The 23,470-nt window shown below is 43.5% G+C and overlaps 1 protein-coding gene across 1 annotated transcript in view; it reads right to left on the reverse strand.

The window, feature by feature from the left end:
- LOC126482251 (vitellogenin receptor-like) overlaps nt 1-23,470 on the reverse strand; it is a 221,222-nt gene that overhangs the window by 174,285 nt on the left and 23,467 nt on the right. The window contains exons 5-8 of the mRNA XM_050106231.1: nt 9,368-9,473; nt 6,667-6,816; nt 6,473-6,586; nt 4,585-4,710 (exon numbers count right to left, since the gene is read on the reverse strand). Coding sequence (XP_049962188.1) covers nt 4,585-4,710; nt 6,473-6,586; nt 6,667-6,816; nt 9,368-9,473 — 496 coding nt within the window. The remainder of the gene's footprint in view (nt 1-4,584; nt 4,711-6,472; nt 6,587-6,666; nt 6,817-9,367; nt 9,474-23,470) is intronic.

The raw sequence follows: 23,470 nt of genomic DNA on the forward strand, positions 1-23,470 counted from the left end.
AATGTGCTGAACAAAGAACATGGGCTTGGAGGTGGCGAACGTCCCCCCATCTGTTCGAGAACAGACCAAATAGCGGGGGAAGTACTTCGCCCCAAGCCGGCGGGCCTGTCCCTCCTCCCATGGAGTGGCCAAGGGGGAAAGGGCAGGAGAACCAGAACTAGAAACGGTACCTTTTCTTTTGGAAGACTCGGCCGCAGAGCGACCTGATACGTGTTGACGTTTCATGTGCGAAACGTCCGCCCCGATACCACCCACTCCGACCAGGGGCTCTCCCCACGGGCGCCACCCAGCCGCAGCAAGGGCCACCTGGCAGGATGACCATTGCCGGGAGTCCTGATGCCCCAAGGAGACGGGCATCTACTCCTTGGCCAACGTGGGGAGGGTGCAGCTCAGGTATCGGCAGTACGATCCCTGTGTTGTCAGGGGGCTACAGCCTAGAGGGTACATGACGACCCCACCACAACGGGCTGGCTACCGTGCTGGATTTCGGGTGCCATGGAAAGTCCATCATGATCGCTGGTGCAGATGGAGATGCACTATGGGCGTAACTTGGACAACCCATCAGGCGTTTAGGCCCAATTTGAGGAATAATGGGTATGGTGACAACGCCGGTGCAATGCTGAGTGCCAAGGTCTTAGTGCACTTAGGACCAGTGGTACACCACGTAAGGTGTCCTTCCCCAAAAGGCTCGTACTTCTGTAGAATTTTGAAAAATGGAGGTCAAACCCCAAGGGGGACCATCACATTAAGGCCAAAACATTTGAGACTCCTTTTAGTCGCCTCTTACGACAGGCAGGAATACCGCGGGCCTATTCTTACCCCCGAACCCGCAGGGGGGAGCGTATGAGAAGGTCATAGCCACAGGATGTAGGCGTTCAAATTTCCTCTTAGCTTCAGTGTAGGTCAGTCAGTCCAGCATCCTATATTCCACGATTTTCCTCTGTGAAATCCTGCAGTCTGGCAAGCAAGGTGAATGATGCTCTCCACAGCTGACACAGATGGGAGGCAGGGCACATGGAGTATTGGGATGTGATGGATGTCCACAATCTCGACAGGTGGGGCTGGAAGTACAGCAGGAAGACATACGGCCGAACTTCCAGCACTTAAAACACCGCATCAGGGGAGGGATATATGGCTTGACATCACAGTAGTAGACCATCACCCTGATCTTCTCGGGCAATGTGTCACCCTCAAAGGCCAAGATGAAGGCACCGGTGTCAACCTGGTTATCCCTCGGACCCCGATCGATATGCTCGACAAAATGAACATCTCGCCACTCTAAATTGGCACGCAGCTCCTCGTCAGGCTGCAAAAGAAGGTCCCTGTGGAATATACTACCCTGGACCATATTTTAGCTCGTATGAGGCGTGATGGTAACAAACATCCCTAACTTGCCACAAGCAAGTAATGCTCGTGGCTGAGCAGAGGATACTGTTTTTATCAAAACTGACCCAGAGTACATTTTGGACAAGCCCTACACCTCCCCGAACGGTCTACCCGAGGGGAGGCCCTAGTCACACAACATTAATTAATTAATTAATTAATTAACCTCCCCAAACCTCCAGATGCTCCACAAAAAACTGAGGCTTCATGGACATCAAAGATTCCCCATCAACTCTCGTACATACGAGGTACCGGGGCAAATAAGTTTCACTACCATCCATAGCCTGGCAATGGTGTGACCAGGGAGGGGAACGACTTGATGTCATTTCTTAGCATTGTAATTAGACTTTGCCCACATAGGGACTGGCGGCAGCGGACCACCAGGGGATGACATATCACGCTTCATGGCATGTCATCTGCCCTGATGCCACTCACTCTGACCAGGGGCCGTCCCCATGGGTGCAACCCATCCGCAGCGAAGGCCACCTGGCAGGATGGCCATTCCCGTGAGTCCGTATGCCCCATGGTGACCGGCATTTACTCCTTGGCATATGTGGGGAGTTAACGGCACAGGCAGAAGCAGAGCGATCCTGTGTTGTCAGGGGGGCTACAACCAAGAAGGTACATGGCGGCCCCACCACAACAGACTGGCTACCGTTCTGGATACGAGATGCAAAGAAGTCAATGGTTATCATCAGCATAGAAAATGACACTGCATAGTGCAAAACGCACCCAGGAAGGCGTCCTCACCCAAGATATGAAGAATGGGTGAGACTGCAATGCGATGACGAGAAAGTGGGTTGAAAATCTCAATGCATGACGGACACGGAGCACCTTGTAAGGTGCCCTCCCCAATTGGCTTGCACTTCGTGAAAATTTTGAAAAATGGAGGTCAAACCATACAGGGGACCATCACATCAAGGCCGAAATGTGTGAGACTCCTTTTAGTCACCTCTTAAGACATGCAGGAATACCTCGGGTCTATTCTAACCCCGTGACCCGCAGTTTTGTGTGTGTGTGTGTGTGTGTGTGTGTGTGTAACTGGTGATGGATGAGAGCTGACACTTTAGACAGTATTTTGAAAGAAACCTATTCCAAAAACAGGAGTGATAGGCATATTGGTGAGAGCAAATCTGAAAGGGTGGATGGACAATGAGCTTGTGGTCAAATGGGTGACTCATGTTTGGCAAAATCGCCCTAGTGAGTTAATTTATGGAACATATTTGTCTGGACAGTTTCCATGGATTTTTAACTGAAGAGGTCCAAGATAAGTTATGGAAAACGAAAAATGACTTATCCCTGGAGGCCTAATATCTGTACTGCAACCACTACATGTGAATAGTAATGAGTCATTCAAAGTTGCACTTACACAGCAATATGCATAATGGATGGCTGATGAAAACACAAGTTCACAAAAAAAGGAAAAACAAGCAGTCTTATTTGTCCCAGATTTGTGAGTGGGTGAAACGTGCATGGGACTACATATTCCACTAACACTGGTGGAAAAATTCTTAATTAATCACAAATTAAGAGATGGAACTGCGACTTACACTCTTTGGGAAGATGGTGCCAACGATTTTCTTCATAGAATAATAATTCCGTAAATATAACAAATGAAAGTCAATCTCTCTTTCCTCCTCTAAAATTAGGGTGCACAGATTTGATGGCACAGATTATATGCATATACGTGCTATTTCTGATTTCATATTGGATTGGCCCACATAAGCTGCACTTTCTATTTTTCATTTCTACCAGTATTGTTCATCATGAATTTACCCCTGGAGACAGACTATTAACCAGGAGTACTACAAATGTGTCCTTGAGCAATTGCGCGCGCACCCGCACACGCACACGTGTCTGTGTTAAGGTAGATCAAACTGATAATCTAATGTACTCAAAGTTACGAAGTGATTATAATAGAAGTGCAGCTACTCCCTGAGTTCAGTGTGGACTGTAATTATCATATGACAGCAAAACTTGGTAGATATCTTTATGTGGTAATGCAAAATCTATTTTCATTTTACTAAATAATTGCACTATTTTGCTACCAGGTATGGCACTGGTCAGCATCTTTAGGTCTCTGGTGGTCAGAAAAAATTGCACAAGTGGCAATGTTATGCATTTCTCACTTGTTTGACTTTTCTGCTTACATCACGTTCCTAATCCATTAGAAATGGAAACCTTTGTGTGCATCTTTCATGCATTTGGTTCCAGATTTACACCTGCTGGCCAAAAAATTGAACTAATGTTTTTCGGGCATAAATCTGTTCTACATTAACATCAAAATAACTACCAATTTTACTGCCATATGATCACTGCAGCCCACATTGGATCTCTGAGTAGCTGCACTCTTACCACCCAGCATATTTAATGTCTTTTCTGAAGTCTGATCAATAAAATTCAAGCAACTGCCACTCTATGGCTAAGGTTTGGATCTGACAAATTTGAGACTGAACCCTTTTGTTTCAGTACACAATCAGTGATCCTAGGGCTGTTATACTGAAGGTATTTAAAATAGAGATGTATGAAAATATTTTTGCTTGCTTACCACAACAGACTTCAAAATTACTTTTTTTGACACGAAGATATGGAAGTAAAATTCCTAAGTACGTTACAATACATTTCTTTCACTTGCCTTTGAAGGGCAGAGGTCTCAAGTTATGTATCAGTCCAGCACACAGTTAATCTGCTATGAAGTTTCAACACCCTTGTCTGATTAACAGATGGAAGATTAACATTAGAAGGAATAGAAGTGATGGAGGTGAGTACAGAGACCTAGTTGTGTTTGCAGAATCAGATAAATAGTTTATGATGGACAGGATGAGAAGTGGAAAAATAAGTACGGAATGAATTTCAAAGGTAAGGTGTGAAGAAAATCAAACCAAACCAAATAGTTTTCTCAGAGTATCACTGGAAGATAAGTTCTTTGAACAATTAAAGATCTGAAGTACTTAAGAAGTTGGGAGAGGAAAAATCAACTTTTTGTAAGGTTTAAGGTTCATTGACAGTGTGGAGTGCATAATGTTTTCAATTGTGGCTATGAAGAAAATTTCTGCGAGTGAAATGGGGTGAATTGTGATCAAGAAAATACTTATAGCAACAAGTGGAAATTAATAATAATGCAAATAGTGAGGGAAAATTTCGGATGGGACCTATACTTTTATGAAGAAATCAAAACGTGTACTTTATTCAAGCACTTACCATTGACAGTGCAGGTGTGGTTATCACTTTGCAAAGTGTAGCCCTGGTCACAGAAACACTCATAGCTGCCATGTGTGTTCCTGCACTTCTGGGAGCATATGCCGTACATCTTGCACTCATCAATGTCTGAAAAATTTTAATGACAATACAAACATCTGCATCATTTTGGTGATAATATAAACAAGAAATATTTTAGTCTTTTTCCTCTTGAGGCTTCACAAAATTTTTGTTATACAATTAAAATTTTTGTTACTTTGGCTTCTGAGGATACTAATCTTGTGCAGTTAAGCTATGAATTAACCTTAAGATGTTTCCATGTGACTACACTAGGAATTAAGTCTGTCTGTTGTTGAGGTCTTCAGTCCTGAGACTGGTTTGATGCAACTCTCCATGCTACTCTATCCTGTGCAAGCTTCATCTCGCAGTACTTACTGCAACCTACATCCTTCTGAATCTGCTTAGAGTATTCATCTCTTGGTCTCCCTCTACGATTTTTACCCTCCACGCTGCCCTCCAATGCTAAATTTGAGATCCCCTGATGCCTCAGAACATGTCCTACCAACCGGTCCCCCCTTCTTGTCAAGTTGTGCCACAAACTCCTCTTCTCCCCAATTCCATTCAATACCTCCTCATTAGCTATGTGATCTACCCATCTAATCTCCAGCATTCTTCTGTAGCACCACATTGTAAACAAATCTAAAAACTTAGCAGCATTTTGTCTTCCAAAGTTTTGGCCAAGGGAGAGGTGGAAGTGCAGCATTTATACAAGTGTATCCCGCATTTTTTGCATGATAAATTGATGGATCTCATTCAATAAGACTTAACACACTGACAGTAGTGGCTGTGACTACTTTTGGATTAGGATATCTTTGCCAGTAATTTTTCTGTTCATTTTTTTAAGCTAAAACTAAACTGTTTCAGAGCTATGACATCATTCCTAAGGATTACATGCTGGTCATTACATTGGCCTAGCAGTCAATGAATGGCAGTTTTTTGAAAATGTCTCACCTGAGACTAATGAACAAATTAACTATTACCAATAAAGAATTATCTTAATTATTTTAAGATTTGTCAGCTAAATACGAATAACTGAAGTCAAACAGGCGTATAACTGCACACCCATGGGTTTAATGGGGAGGGGGAGGGGGGGGAGGAGGAGGAGGAGGAGGAAGGGGGGGGGGCGCAGGTGGTAAGACATACCATCAAGACACTGTCCCAGAATTTGAAGTTTTTCTTGAAAGACCATGAGGATGACTAAAGAGGGGAGCCATCCTCTCAAAACTGAAGCAAGTTTCTTAAATTTATCTTTTGGTTTTCGTTTGGGGATTATATAATTTGGAAAGCATTGATAATGCAGGACTATTTCCAATCTAATCAAAAATTGTTCCAACATTATACATGACAAATCTCATTTTGGCTGAAGACTTCAGGAGCATGCTGCTACATCTACTTTGTATCTTAATTTAACCCTATAGTTAGTCTTCTGCACTAGTGAATAACTTCTGTGTTTTCACTTACAAATATTTTAACTGATTTAAAGTTTATCTACTTGTGATTTTGAGATTTGAGGACATATTAAATGTCATTTTCTGTTTCCATTAAGTAAAATTACTCAGTGGCATATTATTTGTTTTTACTTTCTAGCATACAACGCACTAAGGATACCACATAATATTTTTCACTAAACTTTCTGAACATCTTGTAAAACTGAAACCTGAAGCAGAAATCACACCCAAAAAGTATATGCCTCGAAAACAGAGCTGTACCTCAAGGAGCTATGACTAACAAAAATAAAATTTAGTGACAAGACAATATTAAAAGTGTAAAAATGTCTTAACACAGAAGTTTGAAAAGTTAAACCAGAAGAGAAATAACAATTACACATTACCTGTGCAGTACTTTTCATTAACCAGGTTGAAGCCCATCGGGCAAATGCAGACAGGTCCACTGGGTGTTGGTTGGCATCTGAAGCTGCAGCCCTGGTTGGGGCACAGAGCTTTGCCTGAAACATTTTACACTGCTGCTGAACTGTTAAATGAGGGGAGCACAGTCCAAATATTTTACCACTACGTATTAGCTTACTTTTCTGGCACATGGGGCTTTCATCCGAACCATCCAAGCAGTGCGGGGTTCCGTCACAGGCTTCGGAAATTTCGACACATTTCAACTGGTCATGGCACCCGAATAAGTTCTTGTTCAACATGCGGCCCTCAGTAACATATTTTGGCTTACCTGGAGATTAACATTTGTCAGTTTCATGTGATATCATTTCACTGCAGGAAATACTGCAAGAATTTAAATTAACTACTACCTAAACAGTACCATTAACAATTCGACAACCAAGCCTGAGCACAACTGACCACAATACTGTGTTCTGAAGACTGCCCGTGTTTATCAGACCACAATATTTCCTTAAGTCTGAGCCACCTCCCATTAAAACTGGACTGGTTTCATATGAGAACAGTCTACAACATCTCATTAGCAATCCATTGGCAGGTCTTGCCACCTGGTGAGAGTATAGACTTGGAAGCAGTAGCAAACTTAAGAGCTGCTCTCGTGACCAAGTGAGCCTGTGTGTTCTAGAGATTTGTGCCTGTAATTTTATGCTTTTTATATTTTACAATTCTGCTAAAAAATTTTCACATTTGTTGTGAAATTTTCCAAAATTCCTTAATTGTTGATTGGAATGAGAAATATTGTAATTTATCAAAATTTTTAAGGACTCTTCCAGAAAGGTACAACACTGACTCAAGGAATGCTTATGGGACACCACTCTCTTGATAAACTTCTTACAACTGCGATGAAGCAGCATCCAAAATGTGCACAAAATTTGTTTGGAGGAGCTGCACAGTATTATGGCAAACAAGCAGGAAACAACAAGCTGGTGTTTAGTTTAATGCCACAAAATCAAATGGCTCTGAGCACTATGGGACTTAACATCTCAGGTCATCAGTCCCCTAGAACCTAGAACTTAGAACTACTTAAACCTAACTAACCTAAGGACATCACATACATCCATGCCGGAGGCAGGATTCGAACCTGCGACCATAGCGGTCGCGCAGTTCCAGACTGAAGCGTCTAGGACCGCTTGGCCACACCGGCCGGCTATTGCGACACTGTGCCTGACAATGTTTGAGACTTTTCCCTACAAAAGCCAATTATGCACAAAAAGAATGCACTTCACTTTCTGAAGTACAAGTACACTATTATAATAAGATTTGTAATCAGAACTAAAAGATGAAAACTAAGCTGTTTTACTTCATGTATACTGAAATTTAAATCTCAAAGATGTTCCAGCAACACTAAATAATGGTATAAATGGCTGCTTTTCTGGGCCCAGACTGTTTCTATGTGGCTGGGCTTCATAGCTTAAGTTTTCTTTGAGCATTACTTGTGAAGGTAAATACAGATTTTAAATGCCATCAAACACAAAAGGAAAATTTGAAACAAATTACAATGAAGCAAAATTCTTTGTCAAGACTTGGCTCTAGGAGGTAAAATTTTAAGTATTAGAAATGAACATGTTTAGTGGCACAAACCATGTCAGCTTTCAGAACTGTAGTCCCCTACCTCAGAAAAGGGTGACAGGTTGGCAGGAGAAGACACTAATAACCTTCAACTTTTGACATTTCCTGTGTGAAAACCAAACTACTGAATTCCAGTTCAGCAGTATTCCCCACTTAAATGTGTATTCACAGAGCCAGGAATTTAGACTGTACTGGCCAGCCATTCTGTCAGTCCCAAATTTTGAGATTACTGAATTTGTCCATTCTAAGGTAAAATGAAATATTATTTTTTTTTTTTTTAAACTTAGTATTGCTGTTTGAAGTTTTGTAGTAGTATCACTTCACTGTCCTCTCCAAGACAGACTGACAATAGGAATTTTAATAAAATAAAATAATTCATGAGAGGTTTCAAATCAAGCCTTTGCTCACCACGTACTAGCTTGAAGGAATTATTCCTAATTATTTTCTGATCTATCTTAGATGCAAGTTACAAGGAAGTAGAAAATTATGGTCTGCCATTAAATTTGTGCGTTTAAAGACAAACACACCAATGAAGCACATTGGAAGTGTGCAAATCATCTGTCTAGATTATAAAAGACCAAGGTATAGGAGCTGTCACCATGAATTCATCAATTTGTTAATAGCATTAACTGCTATGGCTCATATTCCATAACCTTCACAGAACATTGTGAAGACAGCACAGAATGCTAAAAGTATCAGGGAATGTTCACATGCCTTTGTCAGTCAACTGGGAGGGAGTGAAATGTTAAATACGGATAAGTAATTTAACTAGTGTTTTCCATTCTATTAATGAAGACCACCTACCACTGAGATCTCTCAAACTGCAAGTACTTAGTGTTAACGAAAGAGTTAAATTGGAAGTGTGTATATATAAATATTTATGAAAATTACCAGCATCTAAAAAACGCAACTGGGATTGACATACTTGAGAAGCACAAATCAATATGTTCTTATGTCTTTTTTTGTTTTATTTTATTTTATAGGTAAGACAACATTTGTCTGTCTGAAGCTTTCTAGTGTGAAGCAGTAGTCTAAATATAACATAGTAAATAATGTCATCATGATCATGTACTATTTTTACATCATATATTGACAAAAATATTGTAGAAGAATGAACGATGCGTAGTTCTGATGCTGAATACATCACCACAATATTCCTATACTGAAGGGTCCTCAAACATATAGGAGTTGAAGAGTGAGTCTGGACCCACGTTTTTAACATGAAGGCATTTAATAAATTTAAATTCAGAACTCACAGTTTACTTCATCACTGTTATCCCCACAGTCATTGTTGCCATCACACTCCCAGGCCTTGGGAATGCAGTGGTGGTTGGAGCATAGGAAATCTTTGCCACAATCCAACTGTAAATCAAATCAGAAAACAATACTGACACAAACTTAGCAGCTGCCAAGCAAATAGAAAGTCAACTTATTTGTCTATGAATTTTGCAGTTTGTAAGCAAGGAGGACAGATACAAAATACTGAATACTATTCTAGCCATGAACATGCTCCTTCCCCTGATTTTTTACTTCTCTCTGTGCTTAGCTCTGTACAAACTGGTGAAACACTGACCAATGTCCCATCTCTTACTTTGACACCTTTGTCTCCATCTTTGTCTCCCTTCACTTATTACAGGTGGTTCCGAAGAGCACTTTCTTTGACCTTCCCAGCTTACTCCTCTCTCCTCTTACTAAAGAAATATTTGTTCACAAATCTAGCTACTGTATGTAGCAGCAGCACTAGACTTGCCTCCTGAAATTAAGCACTAGAACCTTCCTTTGGTAAAATTATTGGAGGTGGTGTTCAGCCAATTATCTCCACCTATTTATCTACTGTCCAACTATTTGTACCACTTTTTTATAGAATCCTTACATGAAATATGTGAGTAACTTGAATTAATGGATGTGCTAATGTCAATCAGAAAGACATATCGTTAAGAAAACAAACGGGGGGGGGGGGGGGGGGGGGGGGGGGGGGCACTGGGAGTTGTTGTTGTTGTGGTCTTCAGTCCTGAGACTGGTTTGATGCAGCTCTCCATGCTACTCTATCCTGTGCAAGCTTTTTCATCTCCCAGTACCTACTACAACCTACATCCTTCTGAACCTGCTTAGTGTATTCATCTCTTGGTCTCCCTCTACGATTTTTACCTTCCACGCTGCCCTCCAATACTAAATTGGTGATCCCTTGATGCCTCAGAACATGTCCTACCAACCGATCCCTTCTTCTGGTCAAGTTGTGCCACAAACTTCTCTTCTCCCCAATCCTATTCAATACCACTGGGGGTTACGACTAAGAATTTCAGTATTTTAAGAGGCTTGTGCCATGCCTGAAGTAATTGTCTGTACACACTATTCCTCACTTTAGTGTAAGTTTACCAATTAAGTGATCTTACTTAGGGCATACAGAATAAACTATTGCTTTTGTATTCAGTACGTAAATAAGTGAGTAAAAATTTTGAAAAGACTAAGCCAACGAAGACTAAGTTACTGCTATCACCATTCTGACAGTATTACAAGATCCACAAAATTGGATAAGAATGACAAGGTTCGTACTGAAGACAATTTAGGTGCGTTTCACATGTTACAAATTTGAAAGCATTAGAAAACTTCAGTTTTGTGCACTTTGGGTAAAACTGATACATGTTGCAATATTAAATTCTATTACAGTTTTTATCACAATTTAAACTTCATGAACATGTTACACATTTTAGAGCATTATGTACAGGTAAAATACTGTGTTCTCTACACGAACACGTATAGATCCTTTGTGATTTCAGTTACACAGGAATTAGGCTATGGTCTAAGGTGTGTTTATATACCTAGTACTGCATCTTAACACTGGATATGTCCTCAGAGGCCCTTAAGAAAGATATTTTTGAAAACAAGGCATCGTTAGATCTTCAAACTCAAACAAGATTGCACACAAAGCCTCTGAGGATGTGTCTAGCATTAAGAGACTAAAAATTAGGCCCAGAAGCAATCCCACATAGACTGTACCACCAATTTCCTCATGTCAAAATTTAGACCTTACAAATAACTTGAGTAGATTGAAGCCCACACACCATTAGTTCCTATATGCTTTGTAATTAAAAGTACTATGACGCTAAGAGGTATACACATGCCAAGAAAATTAAATATGGGGCAATTTTACAGTTAGTCAAGAGCATTGTCTCCAGAGATCCAGATTCAAGTCCCAATCTTAGTTTTTCGTTAACATTACAAGAGCAGGAGTGTAAATACCTGAACATTTTTTGGAATTATATTCCATTCAATAGATTACCACCATATCTTTGTTCCTGTGAAATCTTAGGCTTTTAGCTGAATGAATATTACATGCAAAAAGTGAGTTGTGTATCAGACAACTTTGAACACTGGTTTGGAATATTACAGAACAGGACAATCAGGGTGTAATTTTTCCAGCTTTTTGTGCAGTTTGAGCACTATTGGTTTACAACCACATCTGATTTTTTAAAATAAATGGTTCATTCAGTTAAATGATGTTGCTCACTTAATAACAGTTTAATCTTTTGAATTAAATAAGCACATATTAACATACTATTTAAGATTTACATCCACAAGAGTAAAAGTATTCTATTTTTGCTGCCATACAGCCAGAGAATTCAGTCAGCTACAATCCTATCAATTCCTTCAAACAACGTAGTACTTTATTAAGCTTTAATACCTGAAACTTCACAGCTTCAAAAACTATAAATGAGAAGATAACTATCAGCACTGTAGCAAGCCTTACAATATAAGAAGTGAGTCAACTGAAATAAATAATATCAGATGTTTACTCCATCTTGTGACCTAAAAATTTGGTGTGATGCCATACATTTAACAACTTGAAGATATAAGAACACTGAGAAGAGTGTGTGTGTGTGTGTGTGTGTGTGTGTGTGTGTGTGTGTTTGTGTGTTTTGAATACAGGCTGTGGCGTAATCTGTTAGTGTAGCATGAGCTTAGGTTAAGCAGAAATTCATCAAATTGGTTGATCAGGTAAAGCAGATTCAGTTAACCCTAAACTTCCAAGATACCAAAACCCAATTCTGTATCAGGCACTTACACCTCAGATACCAAAACTTATCATGCATGACTATTACAGAGCGATATTAGACTAAGTTTATCCACAGCCAAATATGGTCAAAAATGTAGTATATATTCTGAAGGATTTCAACTTTACTATTCTTCAAAAATCAAGTATAAAATGCCATGCCTATTAGGATGAACTACGTAAAATGGATGTTTATTGTGTTTCTATACAGGCTTATTTTTAATTCTATACTTCCCACCACAAGGAAGACACTTGCAGGATCTGTTGGATGGAATGAACAGTAACGAGTGTACAACATGGATTGAGAATATACAGGAAACACTGAAGTAATGATGAGCAGTAGAAATGAAAATAGCAAAAAACTTACCAAAACTGGTGACATGGAGGAATTCTATCACCTTGAAAGCAGAATAATCCATGATGGACAAAGTGAGGATGACAAAACAGACTATTACACAGAATTCTTGGCCAATATCTAAAAATCTCTGTACAGATGCAGCACAGCTTTGTATAGAAGGAAATCCTGGATGTGGCAAAACTTTAAAGGAGAATCCAAGTGCAAGACATGGTGTTACAGAAAGTCACTGAAAATAAGACTGAAGAGACATGTCTCCACAGAATCAACACAGAAATGAATGTGTGAAAAATTGAAAAGGGACAGCACAATAGAATATTTTGTTAAAAAACTGGGGAATCATTTCTGTAGTACTCAAGGGAGCTGTAGAGGGTGAAATATGTAGGGGAACATGGAAAATATATCCAAGTAATGATTACTGATTGAGTCCTACTCCGAATGTCACTTGAGATGAAGTTTTATGAGGTTTCATCAAATCAGAAGGGAGGTGGAAAAGTAATTAGCTTTGTATAAACAAGTTGACAAACTTGACATTGTCCAGGTACTCATTTTACCAGTTTTCTATAAAAAAACAAAAGTGAACTAGTGTAATGGTTCAGTCTGTTCTATGGGCACAGCTGCTTTGTATGTTTACAATATGATCTTGTTAAACATCTATGGCAATGCATCTTTACAGTTCTATACACAGCACTTGTTTGCCTGCAGCATTTGTACTTCAGTTGAAAGCCGCAAAATAGTGCTCCCAGGATTCAGATCACCTTAGTTAGACTACTGTATAAATGTCTTAGTAAAGAATAAATGAATTAAAAATTCCTGTATGTTGCAGTATTTTTCATGGAACTCTGATGTCACACCTCTGATAGGCATGTGGTTCTCACCTCCCGCAGTGCTTGTTTCCCAATAGTAGGTTTCATTGAACACTAGTGGTTTAGTAAAGCGGAAAACACAACAATTCAGGCTAAAGAATTTTTAGGCCACATTGTGACATCTTTTAGAAGGACTGAAATTTCTGGAAGGACTAGGAAATTTGAATAAATCAATTGAATTAGCATGCAAGTGTTTCCACCCCACTATGTGGAAACAACATCTAACTCCTGTGGTAGCATGAGTGCAGTATGTTTAAAAATTAATGCTTAGTGACAGGTAAAATGCTAATTGGGGTTTCTTTGCAGAGGCTTTCATCTAACTGCTCTTTTATAATATACATATATCTCCACAGAATGCTACTCTTATATTATACAGAAGGACTCATGTAGCAGATGAGGTGTTGGTGGAAGTAAAGATGTTGGTTTGGTTTTCTTTTGCTTTAGGGTGCAATAAACAACTAAGGTCATACACAAGTCAAAACTATAGAACATGAAGACACAGCATAGTTAAATAATGACTATACATGAGTCCCAATTGACATAACAGAAGACAGCTAAAAACAGGAACTTGGAAAAAGGGCTAAAAAAGATACCATACGGAAATAGAGGACCAAACTAAAAATTAAATAACCTTCACCATATTGCTATGGTGGATAAAAAGTAAAACATGGTCAACAGGCCACACATCATTCGCTAAAACGGCAGATAAATCAGACAGCAAATGCAAGCAGGAACATAAATGGTTAAAAAATTGGCATTCCATCAGGAAGTGGCAGACAGTTAAAACTTGGGCGCAATGTGTACAAAGTGGTGGGGTAGTACCACTTAGCAAAAGATGATGGCTACAAAGGCAGTGCGCAATACACAGCCGAGTTAAAATAAACTCCTCCCGGTGGCAGGATCGAGAGGAGGTCGTCCAAGCCGCTGGGAAAGGCTTAATAAGCCACAGCTTATTCCCATTAAAGGAGGACCATTGGCGATGACACAAGGGACACCACCTCCTGACAGACGTCAACACGGAGATCATCTCGGGGAATATAGGTACTTGCAGGCCTCCACCAAGAGTAAGCAAGTGACAGTTTTCCTGGCTCCGGTGCACTAAGGGATGGGCGGTGTACATTGCACAGACACTGAAGGGCACTGACCGAGTCTGAGCAGAGGACACAATTGAAAAGTCTGTGTCGTTGGATGTACTCTGTGGCCTGATACAAGGCGAAGAGCTCGGCTGTAAATATTTAGGAGTGTGTCGGAAGCCGATATCAAAAGAGACAGTTGCCAATAATGAAGGCAAACCTGAGCCCACACTCCGTTCGAGAGCCATCACTGTATACAAAGGTACTATCGGGAGGTTCCACATGAAGGTCGTGTGAAACTGAAGGCAATAGACCGAGGCTCCAGTGGTGTCCTTAGGAAGTGAATGAAGGCTCAGATTAACATGGGTCACTTCACGAAGCCAAAGTAGTGAGAAGTTAAGCCGCCATACCAAGTGTTGAAAGCAGACTCCAGGAGGGACAAGTCCTATACTGATGATCAAAGGAATCGAAGGAGAAACAAGATGGGGGCCACACATGACAAACGGCATGCATACCTGCTGAGAAGAAAGTCACAGCAGTAGGACAGAGGCAATTCAGCACCTCAACCGGGCTGGTGTTGGTTGGTTGGTTGGTTTGGTGTATAAAGGGACCAAACTACAGGGTCGTCAGTCTCATTTTCCTGACACCAGCAAGGCTCAAGGTACATAAACACCCAACACTACACTTAAAATGAAAATGAATGGAATGAACAAAAAACAGGGGAAACATACACCACAAGGAAAAGCAGAAGGTATTAAAACCATAGAGCTTACGGTCTGGGTAGGATGATCACAATAATACAATGAGGATGAGCCAGCCACTCTGCAACACATTAAAATATCCACCCCAGACAGACAAGTGGGAAAAGACTACAACAACAACAACAACAACAGTGCAACAGAGTTAAAATGGATGAAGGTGGCGACCTCAGAGAGAAGGCTAAATGCCCACCCTTAGATGGCACAAAAAAAAAAAAAAAAAACCCCTCATGAATAAAATGTAAAACTTAATCTGCTGTTGAGCAGATTGTCATCCAACACTGAAGATAGGGCGCTAGGAAGGCTAAAAGCCTGCTGCAGAGCAGCAAAAAGTGAGCAGTCCAGCAAGACATCAACAAGTCATATGTGAGCCATAGTGACACCAAGGTTGGTCCTCACAACACAGGAGGTACACATGTGTTAGCCACATATGTCCAACATGGAGCCAGCAGAGAACCAGGTCCATTCACGTGTACACCCAAGCTGAAGCTTCGCATGAAACTTTCACATGGTCCTAAGGACTCTGTTAACCCCACAGCTCTGCTGTAACTTCCTCTCGATTCTTGACATGGGCCAGGACCATGAAGTGGTTTACACTGACTGCTCAGTGGCTGATGGTCACGTTGGCTTCGCATTTGTTCATGGAGGACATACTGAACAGCACTCCTTGCCAGACGGCAGCAGTGTTTTCGCTGTAGAGCTGGCGGCCATTTCTTGCACTCTTGAGCACATCCGCTCATGCCCTGGCGAGTCGTTTCTTATCAGTACTGACTGCTTCAGAAGCCTTCAAGCTGTCTTCCAGTGATACCCCAACCATCCTTTGGTAGTGACCGTCCAGGAGTCTCTCTATGCCCTGGAACGGTGCAGTTGTTCAGTGGTGTTTGTGTGGACCCCAGGCCACCTCATAATCCCAGGAAATGAACTTGCCGACAGGCTTACCAAACGGGCTACATGGAAACCGCTTCTGGAGATCAGTATCCTTTAACCCACCTGTGATCATTATTACACTGCAAGGTTTTTCAGATTTGGGAGACAGAATGGCATAATCTCAGTACACACAACAAACTGCATGCCCTTAAGGAGACTATGAATGTGTGGAAGATGTCCATGGGGGCCTCTTGCAGGGACACACTGGTTCTGCTCCATGGGGTCCACTGAAGCATCGGCTTTCTTGTGCAGTCGGTTGGTGGATTCCAATGCTGGAGAATGGTTGGTGATGTGCACTGACAACAGGGAGGCTGGCCGAGCTACGGCACCACTTGGTGACACCGTCGAACAGGATATTCGAGTTGGCGAAGGGGAAGACAGTTTGCCTTTGGTGGACTTCTTTGAGCGTTTCCCATTAGCTGAAGACTCAGGTGTTTGGCTGGAGGGATGGTGGATATCTACATGGGAGTACTTGTGTCCTTTCTGGCCTACCGGTTGTGTAGCTGGTAGCTTCATCCATTGTGGCAAGAGTTTGATGGGTTGTTGCACAGCTGGATGGGGGATGGTGATGCTACCTTGGCACTGGGCGATTTCACAATCTCAGAGCTGAATTTGAGGTTGCATGTCTGCATGGCCATGTCGTTCACAGAGCAAGGGGTAACAAGAACAGAACTATAGGTGCCGACAGGAGAACACAGGGTTTGCGACTAGTCAGCAACTTGCAAGCGACTGGGTAAGGCACTTTTTCTCATTAAGACACGAGACAATCCTGAGAGGAGGCAGCATGACTGCCATTGCAGTTGATACAGCGGTTAGAAGGAAGTAGACAATCGCCTTCATGTGCAACCCTACCACAGGTTACACATTTTGCTGGTTTTTTTTTTTGGTGGGGTTTAAGGGCGCTCAACTACTGAGGTCATTAGCGCCCAGTCACTGTTGTTAGAGCACATGGAATCTAGTAAAACTCAAGGGGATGGGGGGACACCAGAAGGACCTGACAAAGATGCAGATAAAATAAGTAAAAAGGTCAGATGTCTTTGGACAAGCCAGTCAAAGTTATAAAACGCAGAATACGAGCAGCTGCTCGAGCGTCATCAGCTAAAACATCTGGTAAAGTAGATGGCAGGGACAGGACAACATGAAATTGACTAAAACGGGGACACGACAATAAAACATGGCGCACTGTTAATGCCTGACCACAAGGGCACTGCGGGGCTGGGTCACCGGAGAGCAGGTAGCGGTGGCTAAACCGGCAATGCCAATATCCACAACCTGGTCAGAAGAACCTCCTCTCGCCGAGATGGTCGGGAGGAGGTTGTCCAAGCAGTTGGGAGCGGTTTTACTGCCCGGAGCTTGTTTCCTTGGAGGGATGACCAAGCATCCCACCACAACGACAAGCCTCTTACATACATCCCCACGAATGTCAGGTGACGGGACACAATGGGAGGCTGGCCGAGGTAGGAGGACTGCAGCCTTGGCTGCAGCATCAGCAGCCTCATTCCCAGGCACTCCTACATGTCCGGGAACCCACAGAAAGCTGACAGGAGAACCATTATCAGCGAAAGAATGGAGGGACTGCTGTATCCGTTGAATCAAGGGATGGACCGGATAGGGAGCTCCAAGGCTCTGAAGAGCACTGAGTGAGTCAGAGCAGAGTACATACGATGAATGGCGGTGGCGGCGGGCATACTGAATGGCCTGATGGAGAGCAAAAAGCTCGCCCGTAAAGCTGGAACATTGGTCGAGGAGCCGGAATTTAAAGGTGGCGGCCCCGACGACAAAGGCACAGCCGACACCATCGTCAGTTTTGGAGCCATCGGTGTAAATAAAGGTGTGACCGGCAAGACGAGCACGAAGTTCGACAAACCGTGAGCAATACACTGCAGGCGGAGTACCCTCCTTCGGGAGTGAGCTGAGGTCGAGATAAACATGAACCGGAGTCTGGAGCCAAGGTGGTGTCGGGCTCTCACCCTCCCTGAAGGTGGTAGGGAGGGCAAAATCCAATTGTCGAAGCAGGCGACGGAAGCGGACTTCGGGGGGCAGCAGGGCAGACACATACAACCCGTACTGACAGTCGAGAGAAGCGGCAAAGAAGGACTGGTAAGAGGGGTGGTCGGGCATAGACAACAGCCGGCAGGCATACCAACACAGCAGTACGTCGTGCCGGTAGGTCAATGGTAATTCGCCAACTTCAGCATAAAGACTCTCGACAGGACTAGTGTAGAAGGCTCTGGTCGCAAGACGTATCCCCCGATGGTGGATGGAGTTGAGCCGGCGTAAGAGGGATGGCCGAGCGGACGAGTAGACGAAGCTCCCATAATCCAGCTTCGATCGGACTATGGACCGATACAAGCGAAGCAGGACAGTGCGATCCACTCCCCAAGATGAACCGCTAAGAACTCTGAGGACATTAAGGGAACGTGTACAACGGGCCACCAAATAAGAGACATGCGGAGACCAACAAAGTTTCCTGTCCAACGTGAGCCCTAGAAACTTAGTTGCTTCCACGAATGGGAGAACAACGGGACCGAGATGTAAGGATGGCGGAAGGAACGCTTTATATCGCCAAAAGTTTATACAAACCGTCTTCTCTTCAGAGAACCGGAAGCCATTTGCCACGCTCCATGAGTAGAGGCTGTCTAGACAACGCTGAAGGCAGCGCTCCAGGAGGCATGTTCTCTGGGCACTGCAGTAGATCGCAAAGTCATCGACAAAGAGAGAGCCTGAGACATTAGGTGGAATGCAATCCATAATTAGATTGATCGCGATGGCAAAAAGGGCTACGCTCAAGACGGAGCCCTGAGGCACTCCGTTCTCCTGGAGGAAGACGTCGGACAATACGGAACCCACATGTACCCTAAACTGTCGATCCGTTAAAAAGGAATCAATAAAAAGGGGCAGGCGACCGCGTAGGCCCCACCTGTGCATAGTGCGGAGGATACCTCCTCTCCAACAGGTATCATAAGCCTTCTCCAAGTCGAAGAACATGGCTACCATTTGGCGCCTTCGCAAAAAGTTGTTCATGATGAATGTCGACAAGGTCACAAGATGGTCAACAGCGGAGCGGCGGCGACGAAAGCCGCATTGGACATTAGTAAGTAGCCGTCGAGATTCAAGAATCCAGACTAACCGAGCATTAACCATGCGCTCCATCACCTTACAGACATAGCTTGTAAGAGAAATGGGGCGGTAACTAGAAGGAAGGTGTCTATCCTTCCCGGGTTTGGGTATAGGAACAACGACGGCGTCACGCCAACGCATGGGGACCTGACCTTCGGTCCAGACGCGATTGTAGGTACGAAGAAGGAAGCTTTTGCCCGCCGGAGAAAGGTGTGCCAGCATCTGAACGTGAATGGCATCTGGCCCCGAAGCAGAGGACCGGGATGGAGCCCGGATGGAGCGTCAGACGAAATGCGCCGGGGTGGAGAGGGGGATAGAGACTTCTTCTTTGAGGCCTTCTTGGAAGGCTGAGGAGGCACAGGGATGGTGGGCTGGACCCGAAGAAGGTCCTCACGCGCGCGGCCTGTTTTGGAACGCCGGACCTCGGAAGCTGGGGTCCGGAACATTTCCCCGATGGACGCCTGAGAAGAGGATTGCTTCTCAGGTGGCGGGGGAGAGGAGGAGGAGGAAGGGTGGCACCTGGGGCAGAGGGGGCAGGGGCCACGGGGGAGGAGGATTTGGAAGGGAGGGATTTGGGAGGCGGAGGCAGAGCCCCCTGATGGGCGGAGGAGGCGGAGGGGGGACAGGATAGGGGTGAGGATACCGCGGAAGGAGTGGACACAACTGAGGCAAACGAAGTGGTCAACGGCATGGGATGGAGGCGGTCGTACTTCTTCCTGGCCTCAGAATAAGAGAGCCGATCCAAAGTTTTGATTTCTTGTATCTTCTTCTCCTTCTGATATGCGGGGCAGTCGGAGGATCTAGGCGAGTGGACGCCAGGACAATTAACGCACCGAGGTGGTGGGGTGCATGTATGTTCCTCACGAAGAGGACGTCCACAATCGCCACAAAGGGGCTCAGCCTCACACCGTGATGACATGTGCCCAAAGCGCAAACACCGAAAGCAGCACACAGGAGGCGGGACGTAAGGTCGCACGTCGCACCGGTAGCACATCACCTTTACCTTCTCCGGGAGAACGTCCCCCTCGAAGGCGAGGATAGAGGCCCCGGTGTCGATGCGAGGGTCTTTGGGGCCGCGCTGGACTCGCCGGACGAAATGCACGCCACGGCGCTCCAGGTTGGCCCTGAGCTCCTCATCAGATTGTAGCAGGAGGTCACGATGAAAAATAACCCCCTGCGTCCTATTTAGTGCCAGATGTGGGACAATGGATACTGGGATGCCCCCTAGGCGGTTGCACGCCTGGAGCGCCGCCGACTGTGTGGCGGAGGTGGTCTTGGTAAGGACGGACCCTGATCGCATCTTGCTGAGAGCCTCGATTTCCCCGAAGACGTCCTCAATGTGCTGAACAAAGAACATGGGCTTGGAGGTGGCGAACGTCCCCCTATCGGTCCGAGAACAGACCAAATAGCGGGGGAAGTACTTCGCCCCAAGCTGGCGGGCCTGTCCCTCCTCCCAGGGAGTGGCCAAGGGGGAAAGGGCAGGAGAACCAGAACTAGAAACGGTACCTTTTCTTTTGAAAGACTCGGCAGCAGAGCGACCTGATACGTGTTGACGTTTCATCTGCTAAACGTCCGCCCCAATACCACCCACTCCGAATTTTGCTGGGTGTCAACAAGGCTGAACTGTGATAATTTCATGGCCTGCCTTGATCTTTGACGACAGCACCACTCTATCAAATGTGAGAATAAGAGTGCGGATGGGCACTAAGAAGGAATCTTAGTTGTAGCTTTATATGTATGAGTGATAGCACATATCTCTCTCTCTCTCTCTCTCTCTCTCTCTCTCTCTCTCTCTCTCTCCCCCGCCCCCCCCTCCCCACCTCCTCATACTGCAACATTAATGCATTACATGATACATCATATATGCCCCTCTTGTGGATGAACGTTTTTAGAGAAAACAAACACGAGGGTTCATACAACATTATTTTGATGATTGTTCAGCTGAGCTGAAATAGAATCTAAAGTACTTTCTAATTCTCTGTCCTGAATCTGAAATATTCTGAAGTTGTAAGATGTTCTTAATTTTTATCAGATGCACTACACACTAATCCAACTGGTGATGCCATCTCAACTTTTCTTCATCATCTTTCAGACGTACCTTAACACTTGTCGATGGGCTTGTAACTGCTCAGCATTCGCCTAGTTGGTAACAATAGACACGAAAAAATTTACATAGAGGTATGTTACAACACTGATACAATTACAAAGCAAATTTCCATTACAAAACATTGAAATAAAGCATAAGCGGGTGTCGTAGCTGAGAACGGGTTAGCCCAGTATGACTTTAGCTCAATGAGTTAAAAAGGATACAAACGTACACCGACATTGTCGAAATTGACATAAGCAACCAAAAAAAAAAAAAAAAAAAATCTTGCCATAGACCAGATTCATTTGAATCATTAACCCATGGTCATTATGCATTGTGAGAAATGATTGAAGCTATTATTATTAATTAATCAATCTAAAAATTAAAAGAAATCAGTCATATTATAGCTAAACTCTCTGCATTCTGGAAAGAAAATTCCTCTACATTGAAAAACAAATACAGCACTATTACAAATGACTGAAGCGATTTCATAAATTCACTGTAGCTCCATTCATTGACATATGGTCACGACACACTACAGATACGTAGAAAAACTCAAAGTTTTGTTCGGCTGAAGCCGCACTTCAGGTTTCTGCCGCCAGAGTGCTCGAGAGCGCAGTGAGACAAAATGGCGACAGGAGCCGAGAAAGCGTATGTTGTGCTTGAAATGCACTCACATCAGTCAGTCATAACAGTGAAACGACACTTCAGGACGAAGTTCAACAAAGATCCACCAACTGCTAACTCCATTCGGCGATGGTATGCGCAGTTTAAAGCTTCTGGATGCCTCTGTAAGGCGAAATCAACGGGTCGGCCTGCAGTGAGCGAAGAAACGGTTGAACGCGTGCGGGCAAGTTTCACGCGTAGCCCGCAGAAGTCGACGAATAAAGCAAGCAGGGAGCTAAATGTACCACAGCCGACGATTTGGAAAATCTTACGGAAAAGGCTAAAGCAGAAGCCTTACCGTTCACAACTGCTACAAGCCCTGACACCCGATGACAAAGTCAAACACTTTGAATTTTCGGCGCAGTTGCAGCAGCTCATGGAAGAGGATGCATTCAGTGCGAATCTTGTTTTCAGTGATGAAGCAACATTTTTTCTTGATGGTGAAGTGAACAGACACAATGTGTGAATCTAGGCGGTAGAGAATCCTCACGCATTCATGCAGCAAATTCGCAATTCACCAAAAGTTAACATGTTTTGTGCAATCTCACGGTTTAAAGTTTATGGCCCCTTTTTCTTCTGCGTAAAAAACGTTACAGGACACGTGTATCTGGACCTGCTGGAAAATTGGCTCCTGCCACAACTGGAGACCGACAGCGCCGACTTCATCTTTCAACAGGATGGTGCTCCACCGCACTTCCATCATGATGTTCGGCATTTCTTAAACAGGAGATTGGAAAACCGATGGATTGGTTGTTGTGGAGATCATGATCAGCAATTCACGTCATGGCCTCCACGCTCTCTCGACTTAACCCCATGCGATTTCTTTCTGTGGGGTTATGTGAAAGATTCAGTGTTTAAACCTCCTCTAGCAAGAAACGTGCCAGAACTGCGAGCTTGCATCAACGATGCTTTCGAACTCATTGATGGGGACACGCTGCGCCGAGTGTGGGAGGAACTTGATTATCGGCTTGATGTCTGCCGAATCACTAAAGGGGCACATATCAAACATTTGTGAATGCCTAAAAAAACTGAGTTTTTGTATGTGTGTGCAAAGCATTGTGAAAATATCTCAAATAATGACGTTAGTGTAGAGCTGTGAAATCGCTTCAATCATTTGTAATAACCCTGTACATAATGTCCGCATGCATCTCGAGCATGACGCCTGTAAAGAAAAACTTACTACTAAATTGCAAAAAGAAAGAAAAAATATTCTTAATCTGCTTCAGAGTTTTAATGCAAAACTGTCTAATCAATAGTAATTGAGATGAATCTTATTTTCAGTCTTCAGAATCTTCAGTCATCATGAAATTCTTTCAATAAATGATGATGATACATTCCTTTCACCTTATCGTTCTTCACATCCTTCGGAACACAAGTCCCTAGATAAGGTATTTTTGATACAGTAATTGCCGTTTTTTGTTCCTCCTCTGTATAAGTGAAGCCTTAGGGTGAGTTTT

The sequence above is a fragment of the Schistocerca serialis genome, chromosome 5, assembly GCF_023864345.2.
Source record: "Schistocerca serialis cubense isolate TAMUIC-IGC-003099 chromosome 5, iqSchSeri2.2, whole genome shotgun sequence".
NCBI lineage: Eukaryota > Metazoa > Arthropoda > Insecta > Orthoptera > Acrididae > Schistocerca > Schistocerca serialis.